Source organism: Ambystoma mexicanum, chromosome 7q (assembly GCF_040938575.1).
Source record: "Ambystoma mexicanum isolate Mex_15411 chromosome 7q, UKY_AmexF1_1, whole genome shotgun sequence".
Taxonomy (NCBI): domain Eukaryota; kingdom Metazoa; phylum Chordata; class Amphibia; order Caudata; family Ambystomatidae; genus Ambystoma; species Ambystoma mexicanum.
In genome coordinates, this window is record NC_090941.1 from 1,093,454,970 (window position 1) to 1,093,469,645 (window position 14,676).

General features: G+C 49.2%; 1 protein-coding gene across 1 annotated transcript in view; it reads left to right on the top strand.

Moving 5' to 3' along the window:
* Positions 1-11,778, top strand: part of LOC138528199 (extracellular calcium-sensing receptor-like) — a 314,589-nt gene extending 302,811 nt beyond the window's left edge. Inside the window, exon 6 of the mRNA XM_069639651.1 lies at positions 10,865-11,778. Within this exon, the coding sequence (XP_069495752.1) occupies positions 10,865-11,778 (914 nt within the window). The remainder of the gene's footprint in view (positions 1-10,864) is intronic.
* The last annotated feature ends 2,898 nt before the right edge of the window (positions 11,779-14,676 follow it).

Consider the following 14,676-nt stretch of genomic DNA (forward strand, 5'->3'; position numbering starts at 1 on the left):
ATCACAAATACACTAGAATAAAATACTCAGCATCTACCTTACTAATAGCGCTTCTACAAGGGTCTGGAACTAAAAAATACCCTGCATTCTCATGAACAGAACATTGTAATTTACTCCAAATCCTGGGTCCCAGGAATGAAAGCCTTATCTCCTATGGCCTGGCAGAGGTGTATGGCTGAATAGTATGCGATCATCCCTAGGGAATTACTCTGGGATGCTATCCTGAAGGTGGGCAGGTGTAGCCACCTGGATTCATTTGAAAAGGATGCACAGTTTTTGTAGCTATATTCTCTACTTTACCGGAAGCCACACTTGGTTCCTCTGAGCAGCGTGGGCAGGATCACTTTTCCTGCATCCAGAAACCAATCAGTTTTGAGCAATCTGGAGTCTGCTAACAGGTTTCATTGGAATACCGCCCAGGCGTGCATTGCAATAGTCCAAGCGACTAGTCATTGAGTCTTCTACTACAACTTTACACGCGTCTTGGGGTTTGGATGAACAGATACTATAAAACCATCTGATATTAAACGAGTGTCCGTTGCAAATTGCATGGACCTTTAGACACTATGGGCCTCATTACGACCCTTGCGGAAATGGAAAAATGATGGCGGAAATGCAATACCGCCATCGAACACCGCTCGTTGCGATCATGACCCGTCACCGTAAAGTACGATGCCATTAGCGACACCGCAGTGAACGGCAACGCTAACTGCACCAAGTACGCGCACGCGCGCCTTGCAAAACCGGAATCACCGCCATGGCGCAACGGTACGCGAATTCTGACCCTAGCGGACATGTACTGAACGCCATCAAGCACGTCGTAAAGTACCATTCCGCCATGGCGAGAAATACGGCAACGCGAACCAACCGTAAATGGCCCACTGAGTGCCTGTACTCCACTCCCTGGCCTCATTGCACAACTCCTGGCAGGCGCAATGTACTCACACTATGCAACCAGTGAAATCCACGATTCACCCATGCATGCCAACGTAGAAAAGCATGCAGGGGCTCAAAGCGCCCCGTGAGTGGGCATCCATGTACGGCATGTCACCATAGCCGTACTGACGCAGCACAGGCATGTGAAGGTACAACACATCAAAATGAAAATCAAGAACACATGACACAAAACAACAGTAGTCCCCCATCGCTTGCCACCAGCGCAAGGCAACATCCACAACAGCATCCTGAGGGGGATTGCACCAGCCCTGTACTCATGCCAGTAAACAAACCAACCATCAGCAGAAGCATGTACCACACAAGTCGGCAGAGTGACTGAGCAGCCAGGCTCATCCCAAGAGGGGCCGATGGGAGCTGCAGGGCACAGATGGCATCAATACAGAAGCTATTCCAATGGACATGACCCCAGTCCCCCTCCAACAAACGCACGCAAACACAGTCACCTGTGACCAGCCACATTCTGAACAACCCATCATTCCACCAATCGACCTGGCTGACAGGCACCAGTCGGCCAAAAGCCAATCCCCCGCCCCTGAACAGCACATCATGTAAACAGACACAATGGCAGCCTCTATCCGTGACCATACTGTGCTACGTAGGCAAACGCGGCCAGTACTGTACCACACAACTCAACTCAGAAGGCGGAACACAAAGCAGATCAACACGCAATACATACCGCCACAAAGCGAAAATCGCCACATCACCTGCAAAGAACAACGCAACACGACAAATATCGGAATACAATTTAAATGCACATCCAAATGACAAAGGCCCCACATCAATTTGCAAAATCCCACCAAAACAACCATCATCACCGAGGGCTGCATCTGCAATAATTGACCGGCTTCCACTTGTGTGACGCCCTGTACCATCATGGCACACAGGGCTTACATCAACGTTCCAAAAGGCAACATGGAAGCGGCAAGAACCGCAGGTCCGTCCCATGAGGCAGGCACTAGTCGAGCTGAAAGGCCGAAATGTTGCACCTAGCCACCAGTACAGCGTAAGGGCATGTGGCCCATTGGCGATCGTCCCATATGATCGAAATGGTGCTCCACTGATTCACCCGAAGCTGCAGGAGTCGAGAGTAAAAACCATCTGGAGGAGTGGCGTAGAGATGGCATCTGCAATAGGGCAGGAGATACCTGTCACCCAAAAGAAACACAAATCAACCGATTGCATTACGGGACTCATGATGCATTACAATCTTCATTCAACACACCAAATCCACACCCATATGCATGCTAGCCCACTCCAAAGGAATATACACACCCCTAATCCAGTATCGAATCACAACGAAACCAATCGATCTAAATACACCATTGGCAACGTCGGTTACTGTGCATGCGTCCGTCAAGATAGAACCCATGACATGGGATTAGTAACGTGCCTAGACACAAGTGTATGAAGGCGCGTCGAGACAGGGAGGATCCGACAAGGGCAGAGAGACGTATGTCCCACTATGGCAGCCTTGCATCACATAACGCAGGGCAAGGGGAGTGAACCAAAAAACCCATGTACATGGCAGACCCTAAACGGATTCATCAGTCCATGCATCCACACATCATTCCCTCATCCCGCAATGAAAACGCATGAATATTCACTCACATAATATGTGAAACTTCCATCGCGTCTGTGCGTAATGCAGTCCGCAAAAACCACTGTGCCCCTGGCCGGATCTGTAGTGTTGTGAAGCAAGATGGATTTGGGAACGTCCTGCCTCATCGTCCACTACGCTATTGCGCATCCCCTTCAATTCATATCATTCATTGCCTGCTCGTTATGGGCCATGTCCCAAGGACATTCTACAATAGAACGTTACATTTCCAGCCAGACCTGTGGGCGTATCCTCGCCGCTACTTCAAAACCCAAAATGCTGGCCTTCGAATTCCTCACTTGCAACATTACGTCGAAAAGGCTTCTGTGAACGCTTGCATTCACAATTACATCAATGTAGTGCGGCTGTGTGTCATGATGCTAACTGGCTGCAATCACAAATGGGACGCCACGCCCGTCGGTGAAGTACGTTACTGTGCTGCATGAGGGTCGGCCATCGATCGAGCCCTACATACCACTGACTCTTCACAGGTATGTAAGCGGCTGCAATCATAGCATGTGTAACAATGGGAGCATAGCATGAAAATCAGTCAAAGTACATCACACTGCCATCGGGATTTGATACATGATTCCAATCCCAAGATGCCATGCGGCCAAATGCAGCCTTACGTGCGGGCCGTGCTCGACCAGAAGGGATTGCATCTGCCACAGATTCATTCAATCAGCACAGGTGGAGGCCATACAGGCCGACAGCACATATATTGCAGACCCAAACCCCTCCCACAACCACTCCCACTCCAAAATGCTACCGGCAGGACTAGCGATGTTGGGCCTGGGGTACCAGATAGCACTGCAAGTGCTACAACTACAAGAAGACGACGAACAACAACAGGTACAACAACCGGGCGCACAGGGGAGACGGAGGAGGAGGAGGAGGAGGAGGGCAAGGCAGGGTCAGCAAGGCCCACAAGCACTGCCACTACCACCACGCAGGCGGCCCGCAATCCCACGCCTCCGAGCCGATCCGTTCAACCTCACTGCTGAGCAGATCCACACCCTCTACCGTTTGGACCGGGACACCATAATCGCCATTGTGGACATGACACATGCTGACCTCGTGAGCATGATAGATAGCCCAACCGCCATCCCACCCCTACTGAAGGTGGTGTCTGCACTCCACTTCCTGGCCACAGGCACCTACCAGCACACAGTGGGACAGTTGCATGGCATTTCACAGCCACTGTTCTCACGGACACTCTTCCAAGTGCACGATGCCCTCCTGAAGCACGCCGACGACCACATCACACTACCACGCACGTACCAGGAGATTACCAACGCTAAAGTGGGATTCCATGCACTTGGCGGCATCCCGGGTTGCATTGGTGCCATCGACTGCACCCATGTTGAATTGGTTGTCCCACATGCCATGGAGGTCCAGTACCGCAACCGGAAACAATTTCATTCAATCAATGTGCAAATGGTGTGTGACTCCAACAAGATATTTACGCATTGTTGTGCCAGATTTCCAGGATCTACCCATGATTCTATGGTCCTGAGGAACACAAGAATACCACGCTACATGGAGCGACACGCAGGGCACAGATCCTGGCTACTCGGTGAGTCTCATTCCATGCATGACATCGTGGCCCATTTGATGCGTCAATGACCTTGCAGGGGGGGGGGGGCTACTTAGCACTATCATTCCACTGACACCCTTTATTCGTCTCATACAGGTGATGCCGGGTATCCACTGAAGAGATGGCTCCTTACACCAATCCGGAACCCACAGAACGAGCATGAGGAGGACTACAACCATGCCCACTCACGTACCCGTGTGGTCATTGAACAGGCATTCGGCCTACTGAAGGCTCGTTTCCGCAGCCTCAGCAGGTCTGGCGGGGCACTCATATACAGCCATGAGAAGGTTTCTAAGATGGTCATGGCATGTGTCATGCTGCACAACATGTGCATACGTAGGAATGTGCCCATGCCCCCTGACGCTGTACTGCATGCACCTGAAGATGATGATGATGATGAGGGTGGGGATGTGGAGGCACCTCAAGGAGTCCATGAGGCACAGGATGCACGTGCAATCCGACAGAGCATCATAGATGCATGCTTCTAGCAACCACGCATGGTGCCTATTACACGGAAAGGGGACCTGTGGCACTGTGTGTGTGTAGTACAGGCACATTGTGGACTGTACGCCTATGAAGGCCTCGTACGCAAATATCAATGTCCACACATGTCATTGGATGATAATGAGGTGCTGTATTGTTGATGTGATTTGATTTATACACCCTATGGACCCGCCACCCAGTGAAGCCCAACACACCCCCTCCACCCTACTACCTCCCCCCCCAACACCAGTGTCCAAATATGCATGCTGTCCGTGGGTAGACGCTATTGCAAGCCCCCTCTACGGGTATCAGGGGCACCCCTGCCCGTGGAGCGCAGGTTCCTGCCAGATCTGCGTTGGGGGCTGCCCTGGACGGAACTTGCCACGGATGAGGTCTCTGCCTGCTCGCGTCCATGCATGTCTCTGAGGGTTTGTGAGAGCTCCGAGAGCACACGGCGCACAGCAGCAAGTTCAGCACAGACGTCTTTGGACGTCGCATGCAGTTCCCCCCTCAGGCTCTCGGTGCTTTTCTCCATTTGTGCTCTCAGGCTCTCGGTGCTTCTCTCCATTTCTCCCCTGAGGCTCTCACTACTTTTCTCTATTTGTGCCCTGAGTGTCTCGGTGGATGTTTCCATGGCTGCCCTGGAACCCCCGCATTCATTTGCATGGTCCTTGAGTAGCGTGGACGCTTCCTGCTGTTGCTCGATCAGCAGGTCGAGGGACTGTTGCCTCTGCTGGGCCATGGACATTTGCGGTGGTGTGACAGGGGGGCTGCTCAACACATGTTGCCTTGGCACAGGACTTGTGGGGGTTGGCCAGTCGTCGTCTTCAGGGTGCCCCTGCGTGGTTTCGTCATGGTGTAGGGGATGGAACATGCAGGGGGATTGGGAAAGGTCATGGATGGTACCTACGTCGCCAGCACTGTTTTCCGTGTCGGAGCATGCTGGCATGACAGCTGTGTCACCTATGGTGCTGCTACCACCAGAGGCAGTGCCATCAGATACGTTCTTTGGGGGGACCTGTGGTGCTGGGGTTGTGGACTTGCTGGCTGCTGGGGTGCCTGTTGCAGTCCCCTCCAGTGTGCTGCCACTTGATTCCTGCTGCTGCCGTGTCTTGATCCTTGCACCTGAGGTGGAGGCTCTTGGGACGTTGGTCCTGGCCCTCTTTGCAGGCGTGCTGGTAGGGGTGTCCTGCAGCTCGTCGTTGGTATCGGACCCTGTGGTGGAGTAAAGAGGGGCGAGCGTTAGTTATGGGTCTGTCGGATTCGGAATGGCAACGTATCAAATGCATTGGGGTGGTACATGAGGCTGATTTGGGACTGGGCCTTGGAGGTGGTCTCATTTTCGTGTGGATTGAGGATGCATTCATTTGGCTGCCTGCAGTTAGGGGGTGCATGCTGCACATGTAGGGGTTGTTTATGGCTTCTTGATTGATTTGTTTGTTCATTCTGACTTTTAGAGGGCGCTGTCAGGGCTAAGTATGTATTGCACTATGGGGTCACATGGTACTGCACATGTTCGTGGTTTGTGGATTTCGCATTGTTTCTCTTGGCCAACCTACCTGATTCTCCGGATGTCGGCACTCCTTTCTCCATCCCTCCGACTCCCTCTATGCTCTCCATTCCTATGGTGGAGGCGCAGATTTCCTCCCAGGGGGTCAACTTGATGGGCGACTCTGAACCCCCCCCGGTAGCTGTGGCGATGTTCCTGTTCGCAGAAAGTATGCTGCGTACGCGGATCCGCAGGTCGTCCCACCGCTTGCGACATTGCTGTGGCGTGCGGGGTGTTGTCCCCACCGCACTTACGCGCTGTGCCACCAGGACCCATATGGCCTTCTTGTTGGCAAGGGCCGTCCTGGTCATTTGACTGGAGAAGACGACGGCGGAATTTTCCTGTAGGGTCTCGGTGAGCACGGTCAGTTCCTCTCGGGAGAAGTGTACCTGCCGCTTGCGGTCACACGCTTTCTTGGCTACCTTTCCCATATTTATTTTTTTAACTGGGGTTGCTAACGGGTTGGGATGTGTGTCAGGGTCGGATTTTTTATGGTTGTGTTGGGATTCGGATTTTATAGTTGTGCGGCGTGCTGTTTCCCGTTCCGGCCACATGCTTTTACTTCCGTTTCCGTATATTTACGGTGGCCGTAATTTGCGGTGCACGCTCGTTACGGTGACCGCTCATTACGGTGACCGCTAAGATGGGTGGCGGTATTGCACCTGGTGCAGCGTACGGCGGCGGTAAGGGCCGTTTTGGGGTCATTTCCGCCATCGCAGCCTTTCGGATTCCGCCATGGCGTAATGCTCGTGCCCGATGGGTCGTGATTGGCCGCACTTTGCTCCTTCGTGCTATGGCGGAAACGCTATTTACGCTGTTGCGGTCCGGTCAGTCAATTTCCGCCAGGGTCGTAATGAGGGCCTATGTAGTCTTAGCATTTAACCTGAGACAATAACTTGACAAGTTGTCCAGAAATCAGGGGGAGTCTGTGAAAATAGATTACTTCTTCGTGTCAGCAGGACCTCCTCCATCTTCCCCGGGATAAGATGAAGGCAGCTAGAATTCATCCAGGCTGTCATTTAGGCTTCATACAAGCATGGACAGGTGCCGGTTAGTAGCAGCTGCTGCGATTAGTTAGTATCTTCCAGGTTTACAGTTTCAGAATTGAAAATGTAGTTATTAAAAGTAGTGGAACTGTTAACAGCAAAACATAAAACTAATGGAACTGCGCAGCCGACCGTTCCTACACACTTCAATCACTGATTGTAACTCATTTTCTCGCAATGATCATCAATACATTATATAACAGAGCATGGCCAAGGGGTAGCATAGGCAAGACAGTCTGTATGTGCGTGCTCCCCTGCCACTTATACATTGCAGAAAGTGTGCAGGTGGTTACACAGCCCTTTCTGTGATGCTTACTGTGCATTTCTGGTCATTAGCACGTGTTGTCCCCTCATTTGTATATGAACATTCCCCTTGGAATGAGAAGATCTATTTAGTGTCTTACCTGCTGTCATTTCTACTGCAGTTGGTTGTAGGAAGAGGTGTTCTCAGGGCATTTTTCAGATAAGGCGACTTTCTGAGAGCTACTTGAGAGATGCAGTTACTGATTGCTTGACTCTGCATGATCTGAATTTACTGTGTGAATTCAGCATATCCTTCCAAATGGCTCCTAAGTGACGTCAGTGCACCTTGCGCCTGCCATTTTGGGAGGGATCCTACGCACTCACCTTCATGGATTACCTACCGGCTCCTCCACACATTTTGGTTGGCTCCTCGCATACTGTCATGGGGCGACTAGAAAAGAGGCTATTTTGTGTTACACAACGGTGTGTTAATTAGCTATGTTTCTGCCCCACGTCAAAAAAAAGAATCAAAAACGGGTGCATATGATCAAACAGAAGGTTTATTTTTAGTTTGGATCAAAAGCTCTCTGAGGTCCTTAGGTACAATCCCAGGTTGCGTCAGGTTCTGTCTAAAGTTGTGTAAACCAACATTAACACAATGGTGGCACACGCTAATGCCGCACCCCGATACGGGCTTTGTCAAGGCGTAGCTGTGTGTATATGCAACAATAGAAACAAAATCATTGTTCAAAATCATAGGTAATCGAGACAGTGACACTGTGCATAACATTTCGTTAGTTATCTCAATATCCTTATATAGTTAATACGCACTATTCAGATGTTAGCAACCCTGGTTAAACAGAATTATTTAGCACTTAGTAAACAGTTTCTTGCATTAGAAATATGCATTTGTATCCCACTGTTGTTAGATTCTTGCATTAAGAGCTGGTTATTCCTTACAAACAAACACAAATGTTCTACATGTACATGGGGCTACTGCCCATCTTATAAGTGCTCCTGTGGCAGTAAAAGTAGAGGAGGAAAGAAGAAAAGAATGAAGAGGAGTGTAAGGGAGTATTCAGTTATATTCGCTGTTTGGGGACAACGGGAGTATTAGTGAAGACCAAGCAATTATCCCACCGATCAAGTCTTGCATGTTGTTGGTATCCGAAGTGGTCGGTCTTGTTAGACCTTCCCCCTTTTCCAGTATGGAATGAGTACCACTCATCCCTCCCATAAGCCACCACATCAGCTATCAGCGCCTCCCTGATTTCCCATTCATGAAGCCTGCTCGCTTCCCGGGGTGCTACACACTCCTGCAGATATAGAAATCGGCTCACTTTTCAGCTTTTTGTGGGCCTCTTCATTGGTCTGTCTCTGGGTTTTGGTGTGGCCATCGGGGCTTGGAAACCTCTCATCGTCCATCCCTCTAGCTTGGTGGATCTTTGCTGCTTCAAGAAATTTGGGTTTCTTACCATCTTGTTTTTTTTTTAATTAAAACCCCGTTTTTTTACTTTCCATTTCCTTCATGTGAAGGTGGCCTGAAACTCAATGGGAGCTGTCCCCTCGGACAGCTCTATTTATCCCTTTCCTCTATCTCTATTTAGGCACGTAACCAAAACTGACATTTTGGTATACACGGTTTCTCCGTGCACCAGATTCTATGAAGCAACATGTTCTTGTCACCTCTTGCTTCTTAGTATTCCCAGGGGTTGGCCCCCAACATTGATCACCTCTGGTGTTTGTGCCAATCTTTTGGCTTACCCAACTCTTGCTTGTCATCTTTTTTCTGGTGTGGTCCACCTGGCATACCCACCTCATGCCTCTTCAGCTTCTTTTCCTCACAACCTGGTAACCAATAAGAATGCTGTTTTGTGCATCAGTTTCACCATTAGCCGCTATGTTCTTGATTCGATGTTCAGTAATTGTTCCACACTATCAGCCTGTGTTTCACTTCACCAAATCTTCAGGGCCAGGTGTTGTGGGTTCAGTTTGTCCCATTGTTCAGGGATTGTTGCGCCCTCCCTTGGAGAATGAATAACAAGGGTAATGGAGTAATGGACTGCAGGTGGACCCTGCATTTGTTTGACATATTTCAAGAGGGACAGGCTTCATTTTAAGGTCCAATGTCATTTAATGGACAGGTGCCATTTTTAGGTCAGGCACCATTCCAACTCTCTTCACAGGCCCGATTCTGCTGTTTCCCTGGGGTCCACTGCATCCTGGCTGGGATTGATTTGCCCTGGGAGTCAAGGAATCCGATGATCACTATTTGACCCTAGTTTGAGAAATTTCTGCAATGGTTTCACTGTTTTCAGGTGAGTGCTTGATGTGTAGTGATGTCAAATTGCATGTAAGGCTTCTGGCATGGTTAGAACTTTGAGAAAGTCAGTGTTGCATGGACTCTGGTCTAGTTTCCTGTCCCTTTCCCCTCTCTAAGATTTCTAAGTGAAGAAGCTTGGTTTTCCCCAGTGTTTATAGCTCCCCCAAACTTTTAAAGAATTCCCTCGAATGCTCATATCAAAGGTATCCTGAATTTCCTTTTGGTCTCTCCCCGAATAGGGTGGTCGTGCCACAAGCGTCCCCTTTTCTCCTGCCCCTATTAAGAACATTCAGGATTTCTGTGCTTTGTTCCAGTACAGGCCAACAGTACTAGGATGAGAGTCCAACTGCCCTGACTTGTTTTAGCTGGGCTTGGGCGTCGGAGTTGGAAGGTATTAATCATGGCAGCTCTGTGTCCCTCATTCCAGGGTGCAGATACCCAGGCACTTTATTTGGACTTCCTTTTATAATATCTCTTTCTTCGTTCTTGCCTTTATCACTGGGTTCTATGGGGTTGTGGTATGTGACGGCGAAATCCTCCTAACCATACGGCTCCCTTCTTTGATATTGGTTGTGGGGTCTAGTGGGGTGCTGGGGAACTGGCTGTATACTAGCTCCAGGGGTCATATCACATACCGGGTTGTGTCCCAAATATCCAAGAATGTCTTGGTCCTCACCAATGGCCACTCCCAATGTTATTTTGCCACAGAGTTTAAAACATTTGTAAGGATTGACAGGTGAAATGTGCTACATATAATTCAAGGTAATGTCAATTTATGTTCAAATAATGCTCCAGTTCCTAAGAAATGTGTCATATCTATGTCAAAACTATGGGAACATATAGACTCCATATTACGTTCAAATATTCTACTAGTTAATGACCATCTTAAAACAGCCTGGTGAACTGGTAATTCAACATTGTCTAAAGGAGCTCCTGGAAGCAATCCCTTACTTAACCTCCATGGGAAGTTAGGCTTGCAGGATTCACTGGTAAAATATAAAATAAAACATTGTTGATGCATCATTTATCAGCATTTCAGAGAATTATTAATTCTCCTTGTGTTTTGTAGATACAGTCAAGTGCGTGCAATGCCCCAAAGACCAATGGCCCAACGAAAGACAGGATGAATGCATCGAAAAAATGATTGAGTTTCTCTCGTATGAAGAGCCGCTGGGACTAATCCTGACCTTCTCTGCTACGCTCTTTATCATCCTAGCTGCTTCTATCCTTTTGGTTTTCATCCAGTACCGAACCACTGCCATTGTCAAAGCCAACAACCGCGGGCTAAGCTATCTTCTCCTCCTCTCCCTCATGCTCTGCTTCCTCTGCTCCTTTATTTTCATTGGCCGTCCCGAGACGCTCACCTGCATGCTACGACAGCCTGTTTTTGGGATTGTTTTTTCACTCAGTGTATCATCTGTTCTGGCAAAAACTGTAATTGTCGTTGTTGCCTTCAGGGCAACACATCCCGGCAGCTCTGCAAGGGAGTGGTTGGCATTCAAAATACCATGCTGCATTGTTTGCTTCTGCTGCTTGGTGCAAGTCCTTATTTCTGTTGTTTGGCTAGTGAAGTCTCCTCCATTTCCAGAACTAAACATGAAAACGTACAGTGAAAAGATCATCTTCGAGTGCAATGAAGGAGAAGACATCTTTTTCTACTGCATGATGGGATACATGGGCCTCCTGGCCACTGTCAGCTTTATCGTGGCCTTTCTCTCCAGGAATCTCCCTGGAAGCTTCAACGAGGCCAAGCTAATCACCTTCAGTATGCTGGTGTTTGTCAGTGTTTGGATCTCCTTCATCCCAGCGTACCTGAGCACACGCGGGAAGTACATGGTGGCCGTGGAGGTGTTTGCCATCCTCTGCTCCAGTGCCGGGCTGCTCGGCTGCATATTCCTTCCCAAGTGTTATATCATTCTGATCAGACCAAACAAAAACCGAAGAGGACATCTTAAACAGGAAGCACATTTTACAACCTCATGAAGTAACCGAAGTAAATACAGGTTGAGGTTTAGGTGTCTTCCTAATAGCTGAGTGGTATGGCATGCACATGACAATTTAGTGCACTTTAAAATTAGCTACATGAGACAAAATCCTGGTCTGGACAAAAGTACACAGGAGAGCAACGGCTTGAGTGCACTATGCACAATCATGTACCATGATGCGGCTCAGTGGTTTTTCAGGCATAGAGATAAAACAGTTGAATATACATTATAGGCAGAAAGGTAAACTGTGAACATAAGTAAATGGGTGAAGGAATATGGGAAACAGATGGAAAAACAATTAATGTAAGTATCCTTTAAAATGTTCTTAGTGAAGGCAGCAAACAGATACCTAACAAGCCTTGATATCGCAAGGTAAGGCCAGGGCTCTAGGCTACCTAGTGTGCCCGAGAGAGGGTCACTTAGTCTAACAATTCCCCACCTGTGCCTCTTTTAGAAATCTTAGCCGAGCCCAGCAGGTCTTCTTGGTGCTTTTCCTTGCACTAGAAGTATAATTTTCAGTCCAGGTTTCTTGATGTATTGAGCGGCTATCAGTTACTACTTCCTATGAGGATATCGCTGGCGGGGCACCTCAGGTGTAACAGGTCTCTGGGGATCAGTTGGCAGTCAGGAGTGTGAAGCAGCAGCTGGCCCCGTCAGGTGTACAAATGTGGCTCAATCTTCCAAAAGAGGCTCACATTCTTCTTGATAACATTTCAACCAACTGCAGTGTCAGTGTTTATCCTCTTGATCTGTAAAAGATGCTGTTAGCACAGTATGGGAACGGTGCCCAAGCAGGGGCCTTCTTCTGCTCTTCTCAAGGCAAACAGAACTAAACGAGTAAAGTAGATCAAAACAGTGAAGTGGATAAGATGAATAAATCATAGGGAAAAGTAAGGAGATCTCAGCTGCTGAAATGGACATAATGCATGAGGAGGGAACAAAGTGAATGGCGTGGACGAAATAGTTAGAATGGATGAAGCGTGGTGAACAGATGAATGCACTGAGTGGAAGAGTGCATGAGTGGAAGAACAGATGACTAGATAGATCAAATGAGTATGTAGATCGGATGAGTGTACAGAATGGATGAACATGCTAAGCGGATGAGTGGTTGTGTGTGTAGAGCGGATGAACTTGTAGAGCTGATGAGTGCGTAAATACAGAGAAGCGAATAGAACGCAGGAGTGCATAGAACTGATGACTATACAGAACGGACAAACGTATAGACCGGACGAACGTATAGACCGGACGAACGTATAGACCGGATGAGCGTGTAGAGCGGATGAGTGTGCAGAGCGGATGAACGTGCAGAGCGGATGAACGTAGGGAGCGGACGAGTGTGCAGAGTCGATGAGTGTGCAGAGCAGATGAGTGTGCGGAGCAGATGAGTGTGTAGAGCAGAGGAGTGTGTGGAATGGAAGAGTGTGTGGAGTGGATGAGTGTGTGGAGCGGAAGAGTGTGTGGAGCGGAGGAGTGTGTGGAGCGGAGGAGTGTGTGGAGCAGACTAGTATGTGGAATGGATGAGTATGTGGAGCGGATGAGTGTGTGGAGCGGATGAGTGTGGAGTGAATGAGTGTGTGGAACCAATGAGTGTGTGGAGCGGATGAGTGTGCAGAGCGGATGAGTGTGTGGAGCGGATGAGTGTGGAACGGATGAGTGTGTAGAGCGGACGAGTGTGTACAGCGGACGAGTGTGTAGAGTGGATGAGTGTGTAGAGCGGATGAGTGTTTAGAGCGGATGAGTGTGCAGAGCAGAGGAGTGTGTGGAGCGGAGGAGTGTGTGGAGCGGATGAGTGTGTGGAATGGATGAGTGTGTGGAGCGGATGAGTGTGGAGCAGATGAGTGTGTGGAGCGGATGAGTGTGTAGAGCGGATGAGTGTGTAGAGTGGATGAGTGTGGAGCGGATGAGTGTGTGGAGCGGATGAGTGTGTAGAGCGGATGAGTGTGCGGAGCGGATGAGTGTGTGGAGCAGATGAGTACTTAGAGTGGATGAGTACGTAGAGCGGATGAGTACGTAGAACAGATGAATGTGTAGAACGGATGAGTAGTATGTAGAGCGAATTAGTAGTATGTAGAGCGAATGAGTAGTATGTAGAGCGGATGTGTGTGTAGTGCGGATGAATGTGTGGACCGATGAGTGTGTGGACCGGATGAGTGTGTGGACCGGATGAGTGTGTGGACCGGATAAGTGTATGGACTGGATGATTGTGTAGGTCGGATGAGCGCACAGAGTGGATGAGCGTACAGAGCGGATGAGTGTACAGAGGGGATGAGTGCGTTGAGAACGGAGGAGTGTAAAGAACGGACGATTGTAGAGAACGGAAGCGATAGAGAACGGAGGAGGTTAGAGAACTGAGGAGACTAGAGAACGGAGGAGTGGAGACAACAGATGGGTGTAGAGAACAGATGAATGCATATGAACAGGATTACTGCGTATCAGTGAATGACTCTAGAGACGGTTGAGTGCATATTGCAGATGAGTGTGGGTAGAGCAGATGAGTGCGGGGAGCAGACGTGTCAAATACGTGGAAGACAAGAAATGCATAGAGCGGTCGAGTGCTTAGAACGGATGAGTACATAGTGCGGATGTGTGCCGAGAACAGATGATTATGGAGAGAGGATGAGTGAGGCGATCGGATGAGTGAGGCGAGTGGATGAGTGTGGTGAGCAGATGAGTGTGGCGAGCGGATGAGTGAGGCGTGCGGATGAGTGCGGAGAGCGGAAGAGCTGAATGCGTAGAAAGCACGAGTGCATGGAGCGGATGAATACTTAGCGGGGAGTGCAGAGAACGGATGAGTGCAGGGGGCAGATGAATGCAGGGAACGGATGAACGTAGAGAGCGGATGAACATTGAGAGCGGATGAACGTAGAGAGCGGATGAACGTAGAGAGCGGTTGACT